This window comes from Grus americana, chromosome 1 (genome assembly GCF_028858705.1).
Source record: "Grus americana isolate bGruAme1 chromosome 1, bGruAme1.mat, whole genome shotgun sequence".
NCBI lineage: Eukaryota > Metazoa > Chordata > Aves > Gruiformes > Gruidae > Grus > Grus americana.
Window position 1 is genome coordinate 143,200,330 of NC_072852.1, and position 23,060 is coordinate 143,223,389.

At 41.3% G+C, this 23,060-nt stretch overlaps 1 protein-coding gene across 2 annotated transcripts in view; it reads left to right on the top strand.

Annotated features, from left to right (window-relative positions):
• Positions 1–23,060, top strand: part of DHRSX (dehydrogenase/reductase X-linked) — a 176,953-nt gene that overhangs the window by 143,604 nt on the left and 10,289 nt on the right. For both annotated transcript variants that reach the window (XM_054813283.1, XM_054813290.1), the window contains one exon: positions 1,860–2,067. In XM_054813283.1, the coding sequence (XP_054669258.1) occupies positions 1,860–2,067 (208 nt within the window). The remainder of the gene's footprint in view (positions 1–1,859; positions 2,068–23,060) is intronic.

Sequence of the window (23,060 nt, forward strand, 5' to 3'; positions counted from 1 at the left end):
CATTTTACCCCGAGGCACAGGTGATATCTTTATGATGATGGAGCTACGTTATCCAGCATGTTACAGCTCAGGCCATTGGTTGGTACAAGGGCTGTTTATGATCAGCTGTCCTTTTTTATTCTCTCTCAATTTATATTATGCTTTTGTAGCCTGTTTGTGATTTGCTTGAACAAGAATAGAGCAGGGGAAAAAAAAAGAAGAAAAAACCAAAGAGATGCACTGGAGAGTCAATGCTGTTGTCTTTTCCTCCCTGTAGCTGAGCCGTACAATTTACCATTGTGTCCCCAAGCTTCTGAGTCCATTCAGACAACACAAACGGTCAAATCGCTTCTATAGCCTTATACCTCTGCAGAGAGTCAGCCTGTTTGCCGGCATCCAGGGCTTTCTGTGGTGATGTGTACAGGATATTATAAATAAGGTATTCAATGAGAATGAGATAACAAAAAACTCTGAGACATAGTTGCTATTCATTCAAAATAAAAACCTTGCTCATAGTAGCAACCACAGAAAACCGAAGGCAGGCTTCTCAGCAGAGCCCGAGCACCCCCAGCCCGGGCATTTGCTGCACTAAGGGTGAAGGTGTAGAGGACGTAGTTGTAGCTGAGGCTGTCACAGAGGCCGGACAACAACTAGGGGGAAGGAGAGAGCTGGGAAAGAGAGATCTGCTCCTGGGTGGGTACTCCTCTATCTCCCTCCACCAGCAGTAGCTGCTGCCGCACGGACCCTAACCCTTGGCTCCACATGGGCAGCAGCAGCAAGCAAAGCAGCTTCCTCAGGCTCTGGCATGGGGAAAGGGGATGGGGACCAAAGCTGTTTTGCTGCCCCAGGAGCCCGTTGCTTTAGGCTCCCGCCTGCTTTGCCTATGAGCTGTCCGTAATGCCAGGAATTACCTCTAGTTCTGCCAAGCACAAAAAAGGTTAGATGAGAGTCTGTAGTAATTACAAGAGTGAATTGTCATGGCATAGGAATTTCTGGAAGTGATGCTGAGGCCTCAGTCAAGAGGAGCAGTTTAAGCAACATACCTGCTACTTTGCCTGGAACTAGCCTGCTTATTTAAAAAAAAAAATATTGCTGCCTGCGTGCAGTGAAACCCAACTAATCAGCAGTTCCTAGAAAGTTTGACTTGAAGGAAAGGCAGATTCAGCATCCAGATGAGAGAGGTACATGGGAGTCTTGACAGGTAACGTTTTGCCGTCACTCCCAGTATTTGTGTGCCTTCATTGCACCTCCTGTTTGCCACAGACTCAGCCAGCTGTATATGGCATAACTGTGGTTACATTTGCAGCCGCTCTCCTTGCCCCATCTTTTTATCCATCTCTGTAGCTGTGCCTAATCTGGTGTGTCACTGAGGCAGGTGCAACAATTGCCTTACTCATACGTCCTGTGCCCAACACGGGAGTCTTCATCAGAAACTAGTAGGTCCTGCTGTAATACAAACAATAATAACCAGGAGTAGTATGACCAGGCATGGATTTACTGGGTGGGAATAGGGTATGTGTGTGTGAGAAAAGGCAGTGAGGAAGGGGAGAGTAGTTTGAGGGCCTCTGGGTGATGATATCCTGGAGGTTGGTGCCTCAGCATTTCTAGTTTAAATACTTTGACATAGAGATTCTGGCAGGTACCATGTAATCTTATTTTACTTTTTTCCCCGCTATAAATCAGACTTGGTGTCTGACGGAATAATCCAGCAAACAACGCGCCTGCCAGTGATAAGCCGTTTCGTCTGACGACTCAATGTATAGCTATTTGTTTGCTGGATATTGCAAAATGCAGTACATTTGATGTTTGTGCAATTATGTTTTCCTTATGATTGATTATTTTTATGTGCATCTCCCTCTCTCTTTCTGTCCTGTACACAGATGTTCGTATTCACCCCATGGAGCCTATGCCCAAAGCAAACTTGCCCTTGTATTATTTACCTATCGACTACAGCATCTTCTGACTGCAAATGGAAGCCATGTGACTGCTAATGTAGTAGACCCTGGAGTAGTGAATACTGAGCTCTACAAGCATGTCTTTTGGGTTGTAAAAGTGGCCAAATGGATGACAGCCTGGCTATTTTTCAAGGTATGCAGATTTTTAAATAATTTTGTTGTCGTGCCCCTACATTGTGAGAGCTGTAGTAAGCATGGAGCTGAAGGTGTTTCGGAGTTTATCATAATATATGGTATTTATTGCATTTCTCTGTGCTGATGAGATGTACAAACTCAGTAAAGACAGGCCTTCCCCGGAACAAACACTTACGTTAAATGGAGGGAGCGAGCTCTCGCAGTAAGGGAAGGGAATGCCTTTCACTGCCCATGCCCATGCGCCGATGATCTCTGCCCTGATCTATCCGTGTGCCTTTGTGCATGCATGGGGGCTGAACATCATCCTAACACGGAGCCAGAATATGCAAAGTGTTCCTGAGAAATGTCTTGTACGTCCTCTTAATGAGAAGCAGACGTGATCTGGCACGCTGTACGTGTACGCAACAGGTTACAGAGAGGAGGGCAAAGGGAAGAAGGAAGCTGTACAAAAATGGCGGTGGGAAGTGGCCATGCTCCAGGCTGTGTGGGCCCAGAGACTCGTGCTCTGGGAGGTGGCACAATTTTCATTTAGCTTTCTCATCCTAATGCATACTTGCAATAGTACCTGATTTTGTACTATCTGTTCCTGGTCTGCAGTAGGAATCTTAAAGCTGTTTGATAAAACCGATCCAGAAGTGGGGCAGACCCAGTTACGGTTAACTTCAGTAACAATTTGTAGTGGTGTAAGTAGATCAATCTGAAATCAGTTTAGCTGCGTAGGTGCAATCTCCTCATGCGGACAAGCCTTAGGAGTACTCGTGCTGAGAAAATGTACTGCTTATAACTCTTTCAGAAAGTAGTTTTGGATTAAGTGAATGGAACCTGATTCCATTAGAGAAAATTAAATGTCCTAATTAAAATGAAGTATTTTAGATCAAGGGGCATGTCCCACAAAGCAAATTAATTTTAAACTTTGATATGGAAATATCACTAGTTTTAATTTTAGAAATGAAACTGGAGGCTGGAAGAGTAGCTGTAAAATCAGATGCAAACAAATAAACCCATATTTAAAAAAATTAATAGTATCTTCTGAGTACACCTTGAATATTGCAATAAAGTTGTAATAGGAATGCTCATAATATGTAATGCATTCTTAAAGAGCAGAATGCAGCTTTGCCAGAACGTATATATTAAACTTGTTTTGCCTCTTGCGATTGCCATTTTAAATATAAGTCTCAGGTGGTGGTGTTTTTTCATTGGACTTACTTCACCTTGCTAACAGAACAGTTTCATGTAGATGATCAGGTTGTGCTCAGTGTTTCCTCTAGAGCCACAAAATTCTGACAAAATTTCCACGTCTGAGAGTGAGAATTGAGTCTCTTCTTGTTTACAGCACTCAATCCCATCCAGTTTTATTCGTGTGCCCTGGGAGACGTTTCTGCATTATAGTGACCACATTTAGGCACTGAATGGAATGTCATTGAACACACACAAAATGAGTTTGGCTTCATTTATCCACCCAATAAATATTTGATTGTTTGTACAAGGGGGAGTCTCATACAGCTCTAATAGTAATGCTGCCAATAGTTCCCGATCACTTCCTATTCTTTGGGTGAGATACCGCTCGTAAGGAGTTCTGCCTTGCAACAGGTGACAGAGAGACATACTGACTTGCATGGAAGTGCGATGTGTGTACTGCCTGAAAAGCAAATGCATCAGTTGCTTTTTGAGTCAGAATAACTTCGGGTTTGGATAACTGAATGTTTCAGTTATCAAGGTTGAGATTTTCACATTTTTATATAACACTCAAATGTGTTTTTCCTATAAGCCAAAGGACAGGGAAGCTGTTACTACCACTCTTCCCATCCTCCCTTAGACTTCTGAGCTCTGACTTCTCTTTGCTTATTGCTTATTGCTTAAGATATGTTTATGTATTCAGGATTGACTTTGCCTTCCTTTCTCACATTCAGGAGCACTTCATCACATAGGTAGGCTCCAGCAGAACTGCATCACAAGGCGATGTTTAGCTCCACGGCAAGCTCACGCTGAAAGCCTGCCGAGTGATTTCAGTAGCACTGTGCTGAGTGCCGTAGTATCCAGCATTCAAGCCTGGGTGGGTCTTGTGTTGGTCTCATGCACTAGGGTAGATTTGCCCTGAGAAAAGTAAGGAAGCAAGTACGAGAAAATTCAGTTGTCTGATAATATTAGCTGATAGTTGGTATTATGGATTTCTTCTCCCCTGGAATTTCATTCCCGAGTGCACGTATATGAATCTTCCTTCTAGGATTATGGCAGTAATGCGGTGAAAATGAGGTGATAGCTCTCTAGTCATATTGGCTCAACTAACTTTTATCACCCTGAAGTATTCCAGAGCGGTTTCTAAGCGCGTGCAGGAAATTACTTCACCCACTGCAACCTGGCGCTCGTGAGAGCCAACACAGCCCAGATAGCTCCAGTGAGGAAATGCATCACAGATTTATCCCATCACATTCCCTCAGGAGAGTCAACATGTTGTTTGATTTAATTCCAAAATATTGTGGCAGAGCCTCCACTGCCTTTAAATGCATTTTCTCCAACACTGGTCCCAGTTGCATTCAAGTCAAATACCTCCTAGGGATCGCAGCCTGGCCCCCACTCTTGCTGGGCTGCTTGTATTTGAGGTGGCTCAGTGCGGCAGACAAGGTTGCCAGCTCAACATCCATCTCAGAGGCGCCTCAAGATACTTAGGTACTTAAACAAATAAACCTATAGTCTCGTAAATAGGTCATGATATGTACATATAATTTACTCAAAGTATTAACAGCTTGAGTTTCTCGGAACTGTGAAACATTGTCTTATGGTCTTCATACGTAACTCAGAAAAATCTCTGCCAAATCAGTTTGAGTTTGGGTTTTTTTTACTCCAACAAGCTGCAGTGAGAGGCACCTCTGTAGAAATAAGGTAGGCCAAGCTAAAGGATCTGGTGACAGTCATAAAATTTGTGAAATGAATGCCTGCCCTTTAGAAGTGAAGTTTCATTCTTCTCACCTCGATTCTTTTTCAGGAAACTTATTGTCTGCTGCAGTACTTGTTCTTTAAATTTCTGTTTTGCAAATGTTTTTTCTACATTTTTAATAAACAGGGATTGCACCTGTCACACACAAGAGAGATATTATGTTTATGCCTTAAAGAAATAAATTGATTTCTACCCCTATGACTTCTCACTAAATAAAAGCTGACGAGCTGTCACAGTCCTCTGCAGAGTGCAGTGAAATATGTCATCCCTTAGGAATTTTTAACATAAAGTCATCTTCTTTTTGAAGAGATATAGTCCAAACTAGTAAACAATAACTAATTAATAACATGATAATAGCCTAAAAAGGCATTCATCGGGCATCAAATTGCAATTTAGCCAACTGTACAACACACCAGTTTTAGTGATGTGTACTGTCCAAGCTGGAAGCCAGGAAGGTACCATTTCCCTCTCAAGTATTTCTGCTTCTGCTACAGATACTGAATATTCATTCTTAAGCCAGATGGCCACTGCTTGTGATACAATTAAAACGCCTTAGAGCAAAAAAAAATGTTGACTCCCATTAATGTCCAATAGCAGGGACTGTTCTGCTCCGTATGACTTCATTATGCCATCGAAGTACAGACATTTCCAAATAGCAATGTTGTAAGCTTCCCCAAAACCTTCTTTATGACAAGCCTGGTGAACGTGTCATTATCAGATATAGAGTATTTGGATCTTTCAGCCGCCTCAGATTTGTATTTAGGAAGGCATTGTGGAAGGAAGACTGCTCATCGGATCTTGTCTCAGCTGTCATGTCCAAAGACGTCGTGCCACGTAAGTGATTATTGACTGACAAGCTGAAAATGAGTAGGATTAGTGACCCCGCTGGCCTGTAAAAGTGAAGGGAAAGGCTTCAGGAACACAAGCTAGAAATCAGCCAATATACATTAGTTCATTTCTTTCATCTGTCAAAATAAGCTTAACTTTAGTGTAGTTTTCCTATAACATTTTTAAAGAAATGCTTCCAGTCTGTAAGTGCTGCTGGAAAACAAGATCTGTAGAACCTAGATTCGTCATTCATGCCAGAGGACATAGTCATGCAGGTCTTACTGCAGCATTTCTTATTCAAACTGTCCCTCTGGCACTGTGAATGTAGAAAATTCATTTCATCCTCCCCCCTCCGAGATGTCAGAAGACAAACACATCACCACACAATAACACCAGCTGTAGAGAATGAGAATAATTAAGTTCTACAGCTGAAAGCAGCAATTCATCAGTATCAACATCTTCCATCCATGTGAGTGTGTCGTCGTCACGTAAAGCTAGTCTGGAATTTTCTCACAAAATGACAACTTCCTGCAGAAACATGTCATTTGTGGTGAAATTTTACAAAAGACTTTTCAGATCAAAAGCAGGATTCTGGTTAAAATCAGAGAGAAGGAAATGGTCTCCTTTATTCCAGTAACTCTGGTCTTTAACGGCTCACATTTTTGTACACATTGGCACAGGGATTTAAGCTTCAGAGCCACAGGGCTTCATTTTTCCATCCAATAAATCTTTGATTATTTGTACAGACATATAACGATTCTACGGGGAAAGATGGAGGGACCCATGTGAGAAGGCTGATGAGCAATCCACCTTTGAGCTCCCAAATCCGGGTGATCTGGGTATTTTTCTTGCATGTGAATCCTGGGACTCGGGTAGGCAGCCAGGTCCTGCCTGTTACAGGGTATGTGGATGCAGCTTGGCTGCTTTATTTATTCCAACTGCTGAGCACAGTCTTCTGTGTCTGTCCTAATTAGGATCAGACCCCTCTAAAGTAGGCTGACTCTCAGTGCACACCTAAATAGCGTTGGACCCTGGTCTCCACTGAACCTGTTGTCCCCCTGTGTCCCAAAAATATTATTTTTGTGCATGTTTTCTCAGGTCTAAGTAGTCAAAATGTTTATATTAAAAGACACCTTGAGAGTTGCTGGAGAATGTTTAGATGGCAGGAACGTGAAGGATTTGTGTTGCATGCCTTGGTGTATGGCACGCAAAGGGGTAAGGATGCTGTATGGGACAGCACAAAACGGGTGGGATTGTGTTGGAGTGCATCAGAGGGAGTCAAGGCTGTTGAAGTTCTTGTTCATAACTCTTATTCGGAGCAGTTGCTGGCATGATCTATCCCCAAACCACACCCAGGCTTCCTCTTGGAGGGTGCTAGTTGGAACAGGCCGAAACACAGCCATGGAGCGAGCGAAAAACGAAGCAGTGCGCACAGCCAGAGATCCATCTCGTGCCATGTCTCACAGTTCTCGTTGTTTGCTTAAAAAGAGAAAAGCATCCCTTTTATTTTCCTGACAGTGTGAAACAGGCAAACTATCTTCCATCTTTCAAAAGAGTTCACAGGACAGGAAAACCATCTCCATGTCTAACGCTGCCTGCAGTATTGACCCTTTTTAGCCTGGAAAATGGTCTAAAGAAACACAGGTTAAACCTACACTATGCACTGTGTAAAAACCTATGCTTGCCCTATGTGAAATTGTTTCAGAGCAAAACTTTTGGACTGTAAGCGACTGAAATGTTGTGATATCATTTTTCTGGAAGGCCAGAAGCATATTGAAAACACGTATTTGTGCTGTGTAAGAAAGGGTTTATCCCTAACTCCTGTCTGGTAGAGGATTGTTGATTTAACTTGATGGCTCAGGCAGATTCTTTCATTTTATCTGAAAGGAATTCAATTTGTATGCAAAAGAGTGAAAAAAAAATAGTCTCTGTATTGCTGTAATGAGAAGAGAGTAAGTAAAGAGTTAAGAAATTGTGAAAATATATGAGCCTAACCAGTGTTAGCACATCAGCACCAATTGTCTTGTAATCTGTAACTATTTTCATATTCAGAACCCACAGAGTTAGTTAGGAAAGACATTTTCCAGCAATCGATTTATTCCTTGCAAACATTTCTTGGCAGTACTTTCCTATGTTTTTGGTTAATACCTTTATATGGTAATCTAATCGCAGTCAGACTTGTTGAAAAGGGAGGAAACACAAAAAAGGAAGATAATTTGCTGTGGACCAAACACATGCCAGGGACTCGATACTGATTCCTGTCAGTTTAAAAGAAGGTATCCATAATGCCTGTAATATAAAGATCTCAAAAAAGAGGTTGAAAGGTTAGGAAATTAGAGAAAATCTTGACATTTCAACTAGACCATTAGTCTTTCATTTCTGATCCATAATCTTTATATTTAGAGGTTATAGCATCACACAACTGTAATTGTCCCTCACACGCCTGGGAAGTTCTACCTCCATCACCACGTAATTAAAATTCCATTTTCTTTCAGTCACGTAATACAACGCTGTTGGAAACTTGAACCCACTGGCAGCAGAATACAGAGCAGGCACTAGTCTTTCTCATCAGTGTATGTCTCGGGTACCTCTTTGAGGGAGAGAAAGAGCAAGAGAGAGAGGAGACCTCCCCAGCCCCACTGAAACGGCCCGTTCAGCAAGGGTAGGAACAGCGGTTACAGGCAATTTCTCTCTTCCATGTGAAAGAGCTATAACACTGAGTTAAGGAGAAAGACCTTGGAAAGTCATGCTACAGAGCTTGCAGGCGAGCAGCAGTTTGGAATTAGATCACTAAAATAAGTAAATGCAGAGGAGGAGGTTGTGGGAGTGCATATTCATATATATATGCACGGACAGTTTGCCACCAGATGTGGTGTGCATTATAGATCAATTAATATTTCTCTGGGGATGACCTACCTAAATTCCTTATTATGGGTAATGCATCTATAACAAAACAATACTGACAAAACTTATATTGCAGAGCCCCATCACCTAAAGCCCCTACTCACTACAGAAAAACTAATTTTAGGAGGTTTTGGAGATTTACAGGCACTCCTTTCCCGCTCTCTGAATGTGACAGTCCTTAATTTACCAGTAATCCAAGGAGACTGAAAAACCTTTCAATGTAAAGTACGGAAACTCTTCCATGAACAACACAGACACAATTTTTAATGGTTACCCTGAGCTTTCAAAGGTTGGCAGAAAATTCCAAGTTCTGCCAAGAAGCTGAAAACATCCCCTTTTCCAGCGGTCTAAGGCACCTATGCCTGGAAGCCACCTCTGAGAGGTCTCCTAGTTCATAAATGTCTGCAATGCGAATGCTCGCATCAGAGCTGTTCATCCAGTGATCTCTTCATGGTCACTGCTAGTGCTGGATCTGTCTTATCCTAAGATAAATATCCTCCGTTGGCCAGATGAATCAAATCCTTCAAGTGCCAGTTTATCCCTGTCAACGACGAAGGGGTCCCCTGGTGACTAGCCCAGCTGTAGACATCTGTGCTGTATAAAGATATAAAGTTAGTTAATATAAATCCCATCCCAAGGTACAGGACATTAAATTATTTTAAAACCCAGCAATGTTATTTTAAAAACCAGCGATGCTAGTAAAGAACTGAAGATAGGATGGTTTTGGATGTGCACAGGAGAGAGTAGGAACTGGAAAGGTGTGTTCACATATCTGGGGCACACATAATCTGTAATCAATCTGTTTTTTCAAATGACAGTTCTAAGGTGTTTGGAGTATCAGAGCATTTCCCGTATAAGTGGGAAATATGTTCGTGGGCAGCCACAGATGAGGAAATCCCAGTTACTTATGAAATATATTTCTCATATATGTTTACAATCCATTGTGTGCCTCCAATATTTATCACATAGATATTGCCATGCATTTACACAGATGGTTATGTGTACTGTCTGTATGTATTTATAATAGTATAATGTATGTAACAAGAGAGAACCATGGAAAGCAAGCACCACTCACTATTTGAGGAAGAACTGGAAACAGCAAATACAGTTTTTAAATTAACAGGATCATCCAACACCCAAATTGTGAGTTTTGAGAAGTTTCAATTCAGAATTCACTTCAATAACTCTGGCTTTAGTAATGACTACAACAATTACGATTGTCAGCCCCAAACATTTGTGTTTGCATTTTAGAAAGGGTACTGATATACTGCAAGACGTAGTTCACATGGCTTGTTTTGTTCTCATTATGTTCTCAACTAAATACATGAGATTAAGTGGATTTTAATAGGTAAATATGAGAAGGGAATTTGGCGCAGTGGCTCTGGCCCCCATTTTTTCTAGAAGGAACTTGATCCTAGATGTGGCACAAACACAAGTCGTTAATACAATCTGTCCAGAGTTAGTGGTTTCTATACATTATGACATATTTAAACATTCTCTTTAAACTGGGTCTGTGAGTCTCTTCAGGGCAAATGACTACATTTGGTTGTTGCCATCTCAGTGCTGGGAAGGGGAAGTAACCACAGGAGTTACGTTACCACAGACCAGGCACTCTGTGGGGAATACAGAACATATGCAGAAGAGGATTTGGATGAAACCTAAGCAATGTGCAATAAAACAAGAATGAACTTGGACAGCTTATCAGGGATGGGATTTATGGTGGTATTTGTTTGGCCCTGTCACGCTGACCTACTTTTCTGTCACTGGGATAGGAAGGAGGTGCTGCTGCTGGTCCTAGGCTCAGGCACCGTCTGAAAAAATGAGTTGCTCCCGATGTCTCTTAATTGCTCACCGAAGTCTTGGAGCAAGCCACCACCAACATATAAGCTTAACTTACCGTCCTATTAGTAGCTTATCAAATTTAGTATATATGTTACCTTTTGAATGAATAGCAGGGGCCAGCGTTGGTGCCCTGTGTCTGGCAGCCCTGTGTTCCCACGGTTTTGCTGCGAGTGGCGTTGTGCAATGGCTCTCCAGCTGCCTTGCGTCCCCGCAGCAGGCAGCAGTATGCTGAGGCTGGACGTGTCTCAGGAAGCGTGGTATGGATCGACTTACTCAATATTTTTGCCTGCCAAGCTCTTGAGATGCAAAACGCAGTCTTCCACAGCGTCTGCCACTTGTCGCATACTATCCTAAAATGATTAAAAATGTAGAGAGAGAAAAGCTGTCCCATTGTTTTTTGGAACTCAGAGTGATGAAAATAAAATTACACGCTATGAGTATATTTTGACAGGTGGCTCTGTTCTAAAAGTGAAGGTAGAAAAGGCACAATGGGGCAGCATGCTTGTTTCTTCTGTCAGGGCTGTACGCTCTCCAGGTACAAAGGCTATTTTTATGATTGCCCAAGCTGTGAACGCAGCTTAGTCATTTCTCAGAGAGTTCAGTTATCACCACTCTCATACATCATGACCAGTGATGATAACTTAGGCCCCATTTTTCTTTGCATATAAAATGATGACTTCCATCACCATGAAGTTTTGGTAATTCATCAGTGGCTTTGCACAAGTGTAGCTGATCAGAACCTGCTAAATAAGTAAACAATGCCCAAACCTAAAACCATCCAGGTCCCAATCTTATTGTGTATTCTTGTAGCAAGGATTATCCGATCTGACTTCGCATCCTCTACACGGAGTACTGTCCTTATGTAAAGCATTTTACATGTCTGATCCTGCTCCTTAGAGGTTCTCCTTGATCTGGGGCTGGCCTTTTATATTTCTTGCCTGGTTGAGGTTTGTGGCAAAAGTGTCCTATTTTATATGCCTATTATCTGGGGAAGTGGATTAAGGCTGGCGCGGATACACTGAACCCTAATCGCTTTATAGGGCCTGCAGGTCTCCAGAGGTAGTAAGTACTTCAAATGTTTATAATACTAGATTCAGCTGATGTTGCTTGAAATGCATTCAACAGGCAGACCTAGAAGGCAGGAAGCAGAGAGTTTTACATAGTCCTTTTTTCTAAATTGCCCTGTTAATACTATTTTATATACACTCAGTGCTCAGTTTTGGTGAGGTGGTGGGTTTTTTCCCCTCGCATTGGGGCAAGCCTATTTCATATGAAACACTGTTTTCATTGAAAAATATATCCATTACCCAGTACCTTGGCTGTATAACTTCTCCTATGAGACTTTCAACCCACTCCACACAGCACTGGGTCAAAGGCAGATTGCTGGTGAGTCATCTATTTCTAGCCTTTTGAAAAAGTGATAAAATATAAAATGTGTTTGTGCTGAGATACCTGGATTTGTCATCTCCAGGTCACTACACAACAGTTTACTCAGAGGAGCCAAGGGGATTATAAAGCACCTCCAGTTCTCAGAAGTAGCACTTGTACATGTGATGCACAATCTGTCCCATACTCTCCCAGGTGGAAAGAAAGCATTTGCAGCATTAGCATCATTAGGCTTTATAGATGTGAGCAGGTACCATCCTGCTCAAGGACGGTACCAGTGCTGTCACTGTTACCATAAAGATAACACATCTTTCATGTGTTAATTTCATTTTGGCTCTGTAGAAGCTCTAGGCAACACCTTTTTTTTCTTTTTTGTTTTTATTGTCAAGTTATATCATGATATCTAGTAATAGCCTTTAATCAAAATAAACAGGAGTGAGGTTGCTTTTAAGGAAACAATTTTGTCAAGACAATGCATTGAAGCAAGCTGACTGGAAATATATTTACTTTGAGAAATGAGAAAGAAGTAAGAAGAAAGTAAGAAACTTGTTTCTAATCATTGGAATCAGACTCTGGAAAAGAAGTGCCTTCAATGAAAAGGAGATCTTTTATTGTCCTGGTCAAGAAATCTGTGCATGCTATTAAAGAAATAAATTAGCCAAGGTAAATTGAAAACGAATCTGTAGAGATAATTGGCATAGCTACCTTGTTAATCTCCAAGCTGGGTTACCACAGCATCCTTCTAGAAGTCGGTCAGTGCTCACAGACCCCTTCCATCAGAGAGGGCAGGCAGCGGGGGGCAGCTGCAGGTGGCTTGTGGCACTTGTACCAGAGACCGTGGCTTCCCCTGTGTTTCCACAAGCAGCTCAAGGCCATCGTCTTGGGCCTTCCTGACTGCCCGGTTTGCATTTAAAGTACCGTCGAGATGACTCGCTTTGGGGAGGCTTGTAGCCCTGCTGGAAACCAGCTGAGGAGCTCCAACTGACAGTGTCCAGAGTAGACTAGCGGGGGTTTGCACAATGACGATTTCCATTCCTAAAACATCCAGAACAGAGAATTTGGTTCAGGATTTTGCCTGAGGGGAAGAAAGGTATTCTTACGTTCCTGTTTTGTGATGCCAGGTCTGCCTCACCTGAATTGTTCTTCTCACTGCTACTTGCCATATTTTTCTTATGCAGAAATTATACTGCACATTTAAAAATTTTATTCCTTTGATTATTTGTTTGTTTGGGTTTTTTTGTGGACTTTTTTATTTAAACCATGATGTGGTATTCTAGAGGGGGCAAAGCTGGGTTCTTGGTCTTTCTTGGGTGGGTCTTTCAAATCAGAGCAAGAGACCTGCTGCAAACTACTGATCATGGAACCCTTATGATAGCTGAGATGTGTCGATGCTCCAAATTACTGAGTTAAAGCTTTGCGCTCTGATATGAATAGATCCCTAGATTTAAAAATAAATCCTTTGGATTCTACTGAAAATTTGAACTGTCAAGAAATAAATGGTGTGGTGAACTGAAACATAGGTCTCTTAAGCTGCTCTGAATTTGGCTGTATTTCAGTAATCTCTCATTCACCTTCCATTGCTGTCAGCAGCCTGTAGGGTTTCTTTTATATTTATGATGGAAATATCTGTCTATGAATCATGTCACTGAGATATATGTGGTTTTGCCACTTCAAGGAATTAGTAAACAGTGCATACTTTCTCTGCTAAAGAACACCGCATTACTGGATCATTTGTACCAATAGGTGTTTCTTCATGTAAACAGCTTTCTTCCATAAAAAATTCCTTATTTTCATGTGTGGTAGGTGGAAGGTATTTTTGTTAAAGTAAGTGCATGTACCTTCATTTCTTGTTTTCCCATATTTTCACTATCAATTTTTATTTCTGTAAAACTTCTGTTGACGGTAGGTATTTAACAGACTTTTGCAAGTAGTTTCTTATTACAATTATATAGTGCCTTTATCATAGCAAAATAGATGTTTCTAAAATGCAGGAGTCTGGCGTATCTTTCATGTTTTGGAGTCTCTTTGCTAAAATCTGTGGAGATTAGATAAGTTTCATGTTAAAATATCACTTACCTTCAAGTATAGAACTTTTTGATATACAAAATTATATTAATAAAAAAATCATTTTTAGTTGTATACTAAACAAAAATGTAACCTACTGTAGCTTTGCAAGCTAAATGTATATTATTAAGTAGTTTTCAATAACATTCTTTCACTCTTAATTTCAGTCACCTGCAATACCTAAGAATTTTTAGGAAAGCTAGACAGATAGGTCTAACAAAAAAGCAAAGCGCTGAATATTTTGGAAGACTGCAAGATCCTCTTAATTTGATCTGCTGTTTGTTATTGTCACTGTAGATTATGGATGAGAATACCTGCAATTATCCTCCATTTAATATACTTTTGAATTGGAAGAAAGGGCAGAGCTACAGTGCAGCTGGCAAGTAGTCAGCTAATCTCCATTGCAGGCATTTAAAACAACTCTTCAGTGCGGCTTCTTAATGATAAAATACGTAGGGCTGGCTTTTCTGACAACCCGTGGAACATGATAGATGATAGTAACCTTTTCTTTAAATTAAACTGAAAAGCAGGAGCAGGCAGGGCAGGGCGCTCAGGAGTATGAGCTTTGGGATAGCAGCTTCCTTTCCTGCTCCTCATGCCATAAATACATATTTTTATGTTTATTTTTAAATTATGTCAATATTATTCTGGGCTATATTCTCATGTCCATTTCATTGAGCATCCTTCAAACTTTATAGTTTTGAAATAGTTATATTTGTATTTATTTACTGTAGCAGCAGTTAGCGCAGGCCAGAGGAGTGTCCAGATTTTAATTCCTTTTTTACACAAAAGCAAACTCTATGAGCAGGGGCAACTCTCTACTACTTGCAAATGAGGTGTAAGCTGAGAAAATCTGTCTCATTTTGTAATTTTTCATACTTGACTAAATAAAAAAAAAAAACTGAATGAACTTTTTTTGCTTAGGGAAACATTTTCTACAACAACGTGTACCTCAGTGCTATTTTCTCTTCACATTTCTCTTTGTGGTTGTGTGTGGGGTTTTTTTCTGCTGTGGTCATCTTTTTAAATTCTTCATAACATTAATTTAGACTAGAAGAGGAATCTGCCTCATTTTTCAAGAACCAAACCGCATTTCTCCGTTTTATTATATTAGTGATTAAAGAATACTGATGTTTTCTTCTGCAAATCTGTGATAAGACACACAAATCTGATGATTTCCAGTTGCAGCTGGGCATTTATTCCTTTGAAAATCTCTCCTTCCTCTAGATGCTGCTGGTAGCTGTTGTCAGTTGTTGGAGTAGCTGTACTCTGATGGCAGGCACGAAGTTGTCTATTCGTTTCCTAAACAAAGATCAGATGTTTGTTCTGGAGTAAGCAGACTGATTTGCAGTTAAAACCTAATGTAAAGGTACATCATTTCAGGCTATAAACCAGCCACTTCTCAAGCTGTGTGTGACTCAACAAGTAGAAAAACGTGAGAGCCAGAGGTAATCAGCTTCTTCACTGCCCTGTGCATCTGGGGTATTCATTTACGGCAGTGAAGAACAGATGGGTTATTCTTTCCCCTGTGTTGACAGAGGAGAATTCAGATTTGTGCCTTGGACTAGTTCATGCTTTTCCCTTGCTCTACACGGAGATGGCGATAAAAAACAAGGCAAAGGGCTGTATTTAGGGAATTAGGCCAATGGGAACTCCCCAGTTCATTTTAGGAGCCAGTGATAAATCTGTCTCCGTGGGAGACTGCCGCAAGCATTGAGGCACATCACCTCCAGCTCTGGCCACTTCACGTACTTCCAGTTACTCTGAGCAATAAATCATTGCACGCTGAAAAAGAAACCAGGAAGGCTTTAAAAATTTGAAGTCCTACAAGGTTATACTGGGCCCGTGAGAGGTGAGGTCTTCATCATTTTGTGACTGACAATGTCTTATGCAAGAAAGAGGTTTGCACAGAGTCCCATGGCTACAGCGCTGCGGTAATAGTCATGCCACTGTTGGCTGTTAGACTGATCCATCAGAAGTCTAGCTTTTGCATTTTATTCTAGTGTCTTTAATATATTCACACTAACCTTTAATATATTCACATTATTGAGGGAAAAATTGCACTGGGATGAAGGAACAAAGGCAAATATCACTGAAGAAATTTTAAATAATGTTCAGATCTCTTGTGGGCATTGATTCATGTGCTTCGTGGTGTCAATAAGTGTTTGTGAATTGCAGCCATTTTTTTCCCTCTGAACAGAGCGTTACTCCTGAAATATAGTCATTACCTATTGATTAGCTCTATAGTCATTTTCATGCATCAGTAATTCCGATAAAAAAATAAGTAATACTTATTTTACACCAGTGTGTAAGATCTGTACATTGTTCATCAATAACTGAAAGGAGTCTTTAGAATATTTTTTTTTAGTGCAGAGACCACATTGACATTTTCAATAGCCATAAGTCTCAGGATAAATGGAAAAAGTCTTAAGGGCTTTCTTCTGTTGTCGGTTTTTTTGTTTCTGTTTTTTGATGGGGGACTTGTAAATGTTCTGCTGTCTCAGGACAGGGCTGCAATAAGAAGGACATATTTGTCACTGTTTGGTGCTAATGTAATTTCCTGGTTTTCATACTGTATAACTCTCCTTTTAATCCCAATTGTTGGTAATGTGCTATTTTTTGATTAAATGATGAGACCTGAGATTCAGCAAGGAGAAAATAATTAAAACTATTTGTTTCACAGACTGTCAGCAGCTATTAGGGATTAGACAAATATAAATTAAGGGTTTTTTTCCCCGAGCGATGTTACAGACATTGGAAAGTTCACAAACAATTGTAATCCTCTTTTATTGAGCACAGATTTAAAAGTAAAGGTCAGTTATGTTTTGGTCACTGAGGAGTTTATATAATTCGTAAAAAAAAAAAAAAAAGTTTAGATTATTTTTATATAAAAAGCATGCAACTTGGGAAACTCTTGCTTCTCTATTGTGGCTCCCTTACAGAGCTCAGGGACTAAAAACCAGTCACATCAGCTCAGCGGACGTTTGCAGAGCAAAAGGGGCTTTGCAGCCCGTCCCTCCAGCCGCAGGAGCGGCTCATGCCCCGGGAAGGTCCGAGCAGTGGCAGGGATCGTGGCTGATGCTGGTGGCCTCCACGCTCTGAGACCAGCCCCACTCCCACTCTCCTTCCCTGCAGCTCTGCGCGTCCAGCAACGCAACATGCCGTCACACCACCATAGCGATGCCCCTTGCGATTTTGCCGCAAGAGGAGCTTTGTTTTCTGCCCTGCTGTAAGGGCTTGGCACTGCTTGTGGACCCACCATTTCTCCTGTCTTCTCACATTTGGCTGGATCAATGTATTGATGAGGTTTCACCTAATATTTGCCTCTGCTTTCTCTACTATCAGAAGGCTTGGGCTTGCTCCTTTGTTTGCTCCAGAGATAGTAAGAGCCATCTGCCCCACAGCTTGTGCCTTGAAGGCTGCTCTCCACCCCTTTTTGGTTTCTGAAGGGGCTCGGTGACACGGATGGGTGATCCGAGGAGGGCAAATGTCAGTGACCCTCCTCTACATGGCATATGGGCTGCAAAAACATATCTGACCCAATGGGGCAAGTGCCTGGCACGCTGATGTAGGAGCCGCACTTGGTGAGGCTGCAGTGAGGGCCTGGCAAGAGGCATTTAGGAATTTAGGAGGAAAAGGGAATGAAGAAGAGCTGAGACTATCTGCGAGTTTGTCGTGGGGCATGATGAAAGGGCAGGCGGAGAAATGGGTGAAAGTTTAGACTGCAGACGTGCTTTGCATACCACCTAGAGAAATGGAGTCCTAATCTTGATTGGAACAATTCAATTCCACTGTGAAGTACATATTAAATAACAATAGAAGTCTGCAGAGCTGTGCAGACTTGCAGGTGAAGAGCAGAATTTTAAGCAAGCTGCCGGGCGGGCAGGAGAGGCAGCGGGGAGGGCTGGGACAGGCGGTTTGCACTGGCATTCAAGCCTCTGCTCAGACCTCAGCCCCTATTTTTACGAGTTAAAAGCAGTTACTAAACCACAGCACAGTTCTGCATTAATTCAACTGGAATTTTTCCCAGGAAGCAGAAGTTTAATCATCTGGAGCATCGCTGTTTGCAGTGCATCACCACGAGCGAGCGAGCAGGGAGGGCTCATTGATTGGACTCTCAAGGCAAACGGACGTGTGTAGCAAAACGGCATTACCAAAGAGCGTAGTTCAATACAGGCTCCCTAAACAAAGTGAATTATTTCAGCACCAGATAGTCCATAACATGTATTTATCGAACTGCAAAACCTCACAGTATTTGTTTCCCATTCTAAACAACTGCTTTAACCTTTTAGTCAAAAAGCCCTATGAATACAAGCACAACAGAAATTCTCCCGGGGCACTTAATAAAAAGAAAAGGTTAATTCTCACTGCGTTATTTTGGCTATTGATAATTCTCCAAGTGTAAGTCTCTGGGTCGTAGCTGCCTATGCCCTTAATCACTCCAGTATCAGAAGGTCTCTGCACAGGCAGGAGTTACCTGAGAATGAAATAAAAGGAATATGAATATTTTTAAGATTCTTGCCCCACAACTTTTTTTTACTTTTTTTTCCCCCTTTTTTTCCCTTCAATAGCAGGCTGGGAAAACACTTCAGGTGTGGAAGCGAATAAATGTTTTTTTCTCCTTTCCAGTTTTTCATTGTCCTCCTTCAGGTAATGAGATTTGCCACAATGAATCCCATTTTTGGAACTTGAACCAATTCTTCCTGTGACACGAGCCCAGACAGTCGGTTTAGTCATTCACACAGGACTAGGGTATACCGTGTCACCTGTACAGCACCATGACACTTCTGCTGTGACTTCTGTCATCCGGCAAAGGAAACAGGAACACAGGAAGGACCACATCTGCCACCAAATCCAGCCCTGGCCTTTGCAGGGGAGACGTTTTTTCACAAATTAATGACTCCATCTGCTACTTTAACGAAGATTTACAAAACGGCTTAGAAATAAGCCTGGGTGTTAAAATTAACAAATTCGCTGGATAGTGAATCTAGGTCTTGCTACTTGCTAGTACTAAAGAATGTTCAGTACACCCCACTTCCCTGCTTTCCTTTATCTGTTCCACTGGCAAGACCTGCCACCGTTGTTTTTCTCTCTCTGCCCTGTTGCAAATTAATAACGTTATCACACACCCCCCCAAGCTAACACCCCCCCTCTGCACTACGAGCACCAGCCTGCCCTTCTTTCAGACCGTTTAGCTGATTAAATGTGATGAGTTTAAACTCACGAGTAATTGTTTTCAAGATGGAAGATTTTTGCTTCCGTCTCAGACCCGGGGAAGCATTTGTGTGGTTTAGAGTTTGCGTGTTTGCTCTCTCTATAGTGAGCTCTGCGGTAAAAGATATGATGCCTCAGATCTTGTCTGACATAATTTTAGAAACATGACTAATCTCATTGAAATCAATGGCACTCTTTGCCTGTCTAAAGTTATACATGGTCTTTGGGGCTCTTCTGAATTGAAGCCATCGATAGGTTCCTTGGCGGATAGTAAAGAGCCCCGGGGTTGATTGATTTAAACAAAGGGATTTAAGTTACAGAGCTTATATTCACTTTCAGTCTACACAATAAAAAGCTTGATTTGAATAATAAGATTCAGTCCTCCTTTGCATTTGCATTTTTAGTTACTTTTTTAAAAACAGGTTGATTCTGGTGGGTTAGTAAGCGTTCGGATATGTTGATTTGCAACTGAATATAGCCTTTGCCTTTAAATTTAGTACTTCTCTCGGGTAACTGAGAGGGTAAGCTACGCGGACAGCTCCATAATCATATGTTTTCAGAATATATCTGTGATTTTATGACTTTAGCATTCTGTTGTGACAGAAAATGGGAAATGCTAGTTTCGTTTACAAGATGACTAATTTTTTTCTTTATTCTTTTTACAAACTGCTTTCAGATGAAATATGGCTTTAATTAAAATGAAGAGAACTGTCATTTTTAAAGGGGGTTTATTACTTAAACAGAAATACCTTGAACTTATTGGACGCATTCTTCTCATCAAAACCAAGGATGTATAATCTGTAATTACTGACTTGAACTAACTAATTCTATTTACTGTACCTGCCAGAAAGATAGGATTAGAAAATCTGAGCCACTCTCACCTATTTCTATTCTTCACTAAAATAACTATAGAAAATTAGCCTACTCATTTTCCGTCTTCGGAGCATGTCACTAGGGACAGACCTAAATTACCCCCTTGTTTATATCTTTTTGGTTTATTGTTCAAGATTAAATGCTGAAATTGCCAGCAACTGGAATTATAAGAAACAGAAATTTGCAGAATAATATTCCTTCCCTCCCCATCACTTTTTATCTGTCTTCCAGTTTGGGCTTTCTCCTCTCAGCGTGGGGAATATTACAAAACTATAATTTAAACACAATAACTATATAGAAAATGGAAACCCAGGCCAGCTGGGGCATGGACAATGCTAAGTGGTATTTGGCAATCTGCTTGAAGCTTCTTCCTTCCAGCCAGCGCATCTGCTTCAGGACTGTCATGTTTCAGTCCCACAGAAAGCTTCAGAGTCGCTGAAAGAGAAAAGGAGATGAAGGCTGAGAATCAGGGCGAGAGTAAAAGTGCTGCGAGGTGATGTCTCTTTTTCCATGCAGGAGCTCTGCGTGGAGCAGACCCATCAGCAGGATGCGTGGTAGCCCAGCTAGCATGCCGCTGCAATGTAGATGTGAGAAATCTGGGGGAAAGTGTATTTTTGCTTTCATCCCTCCCATCTTCCCAGGTGTATTTTCATCTTGCATGCTATTAATGCAGAAATGTAGCACCCTGTAGTAATTTGGGGTTAGTTTGTGTGCTTTACTATTTCTGGCCCCCATCTTTGCTAGCACAGGCACACGGCCTGGCTGAGTCCTGGAGGAGAAGTGTCCTCCGCTGCCATTACCTGGTGATCCAGAAAGGGATTTGCACCTTCTCACCTGAGCCTTCTGGTTTTCACAAGTGCCTCCAGCGGGCAGGTGAGAAACCTGGGCTGGCAGCCAGCCTCTCCCAGCCCCTCCGCCCGGCTGAGCCCACGGGTGGAAATAGCCCCGCTGCTGTTTGGGGTGCAAAATGGGGGTTGTGGCAATTTAAAACAGAAGAGGCTGTGAAATAGCTGCTGGCCTATGTAATTTTGAGTTATTTCATTTTGCCTGTGTTCTGTACAGTCTTTATGCTTTTTGATCTTGTAGTTTCTAAAGGGTTTTCTAAATTGTGGTTATCTTTTAAATATTTAGGAGTTCCATGCGTGTCCTGAGTGCTTATAAGCATTAAAAAAAATAGCAGTCCTTTTAAGAAAGTTGTGAAGTTGGAGATAAAAGTGTCAGTTTCCATTTTCTGAGAAGGGAAAACAAGATATATGGGCAGAGTGACTCGTCAAGTGTTGAACAGTAAGTAAGAGTAGAGATGACGGTAGGGTGCTACAACTGAGAAGTGGTCATATATCTTATGCCTGAAGTCTTGTGTTTTCAGCAAAAGCCAGTAAAGACTTTGTGTGAGCAGGCAAGTAATAAAATAAATTGTTCAGAGGTATATGCACTCAGGAGCATCCTCTTCAGCACTTAGAGCCTTGGCCAGCACAGAGCGCCGTGTCTCCTACTCTCTGGAGCTGGTAAAAATGCAGCTACCATTTCAAATGTAAACACTTCTGTGTGCTTTTCTGTGTTGTTTCATTTTGATTGCCAAAATCTGGCATCATTTGAAAAAATTCAGCAAACTAAAGATGACCCACGTACTGGTATATGATAATGCATGAGAAAACGAAACTTCTAAAGCTTTTATGGTTGTTTGTTGTTTTAAGTCCTCTTTCATTTTGATCCATTCACATTTTGAATCATATTTCAATTTTGTTTTCAACTAAAAAATTGGGCATATATTATTAAATGATGCAGATGTTCCAGCTACTACCTATCAAAGAGGTTGCTTCTCTAAGAGCTTTGTTGGAGGGAGAAGTAGTCTTATGCTCTTATTCATATTTCTCAGATAGTAATAGTTCAAAACTTAGTAGAATTAAAGCCTTGCATAGTTAATAAAAATAACAGGATGATTCCTTAGTGTATATCCAGCATGAATACTAAGCTGTAATTAAGTATTCTTACTTAATGATAGATCAGTCTACATCTTGGAATGAAGAAGATTATATTGAATTGCTCACATGATACTGTAATTATGGCCATAGAGCTGGTAGTAAACAAATAAATTGTGTATTTTCCTTTGCAAACACAGCAAAGGAGTAACAGCCTAGTGTGCAAGGCATCAGGATTAGGATTTAGGAGGCTCATTATTTCCTCATCTCTTCTCCTGACTTGCGCATTTGCTTCAGTAAATCACTTTGCCTGTCTGTGAATAGAGGCGTTGCAGAAAATCCCAGATTATGTGAAGATACCCAGGACAATTATGAGTGCTTTAAGTGAGGCATCCGCAGCAATAGGTAGTTGTGGGACATCACCTGGTTTCCAAAGGGCTGGGTAACCAGAGAGCCGTGCTCCCAGAAGAGGCTCCAGCATTTTGTGAAGTACATGTACTCTCTCGGCTCTCTCCTCCTGTTATTGCCTGCCTCATTTCCTAGAGACTGGATGTTCTTCCAGCAAGTGACTGTCTCTGGCTGGATGTTTATGCAATGTCTGGGGCAGCAGGCTCCTATCTGTCGAATTTTGCATACAGTTACTGAGCTGAGTGAGGTAACAAGTGTAATGTAATTTGAGTGGCTGAAGCGATATCTCAGTTCTGACTTTGAAGACATCGCTGTCTGCTGCAAAGCAAGCTTAGGGATCAACCTTCAGGCAAAGTAATCTTCCTCAATGCACTTGACAAAATGAACAAAGGATTCGGTTATGATTAATGGCTTTGACCCAAAGTTTCAAGTCCCTGTTCAAATTCAGTCATGTAAATTGGGTTCTTGTTTCCGTTTTAAAAATTGTTTAAAACTCAACATCATTCTTCTAGTCCTCCATTTCAGCAGTTTAGAAAAGGCAAAGTATGGATCCACAAAAATCACTGAGGTTATATTGCACTTCTAAGTGAGAGAGATTCAGTTTGAAATTTAGACACG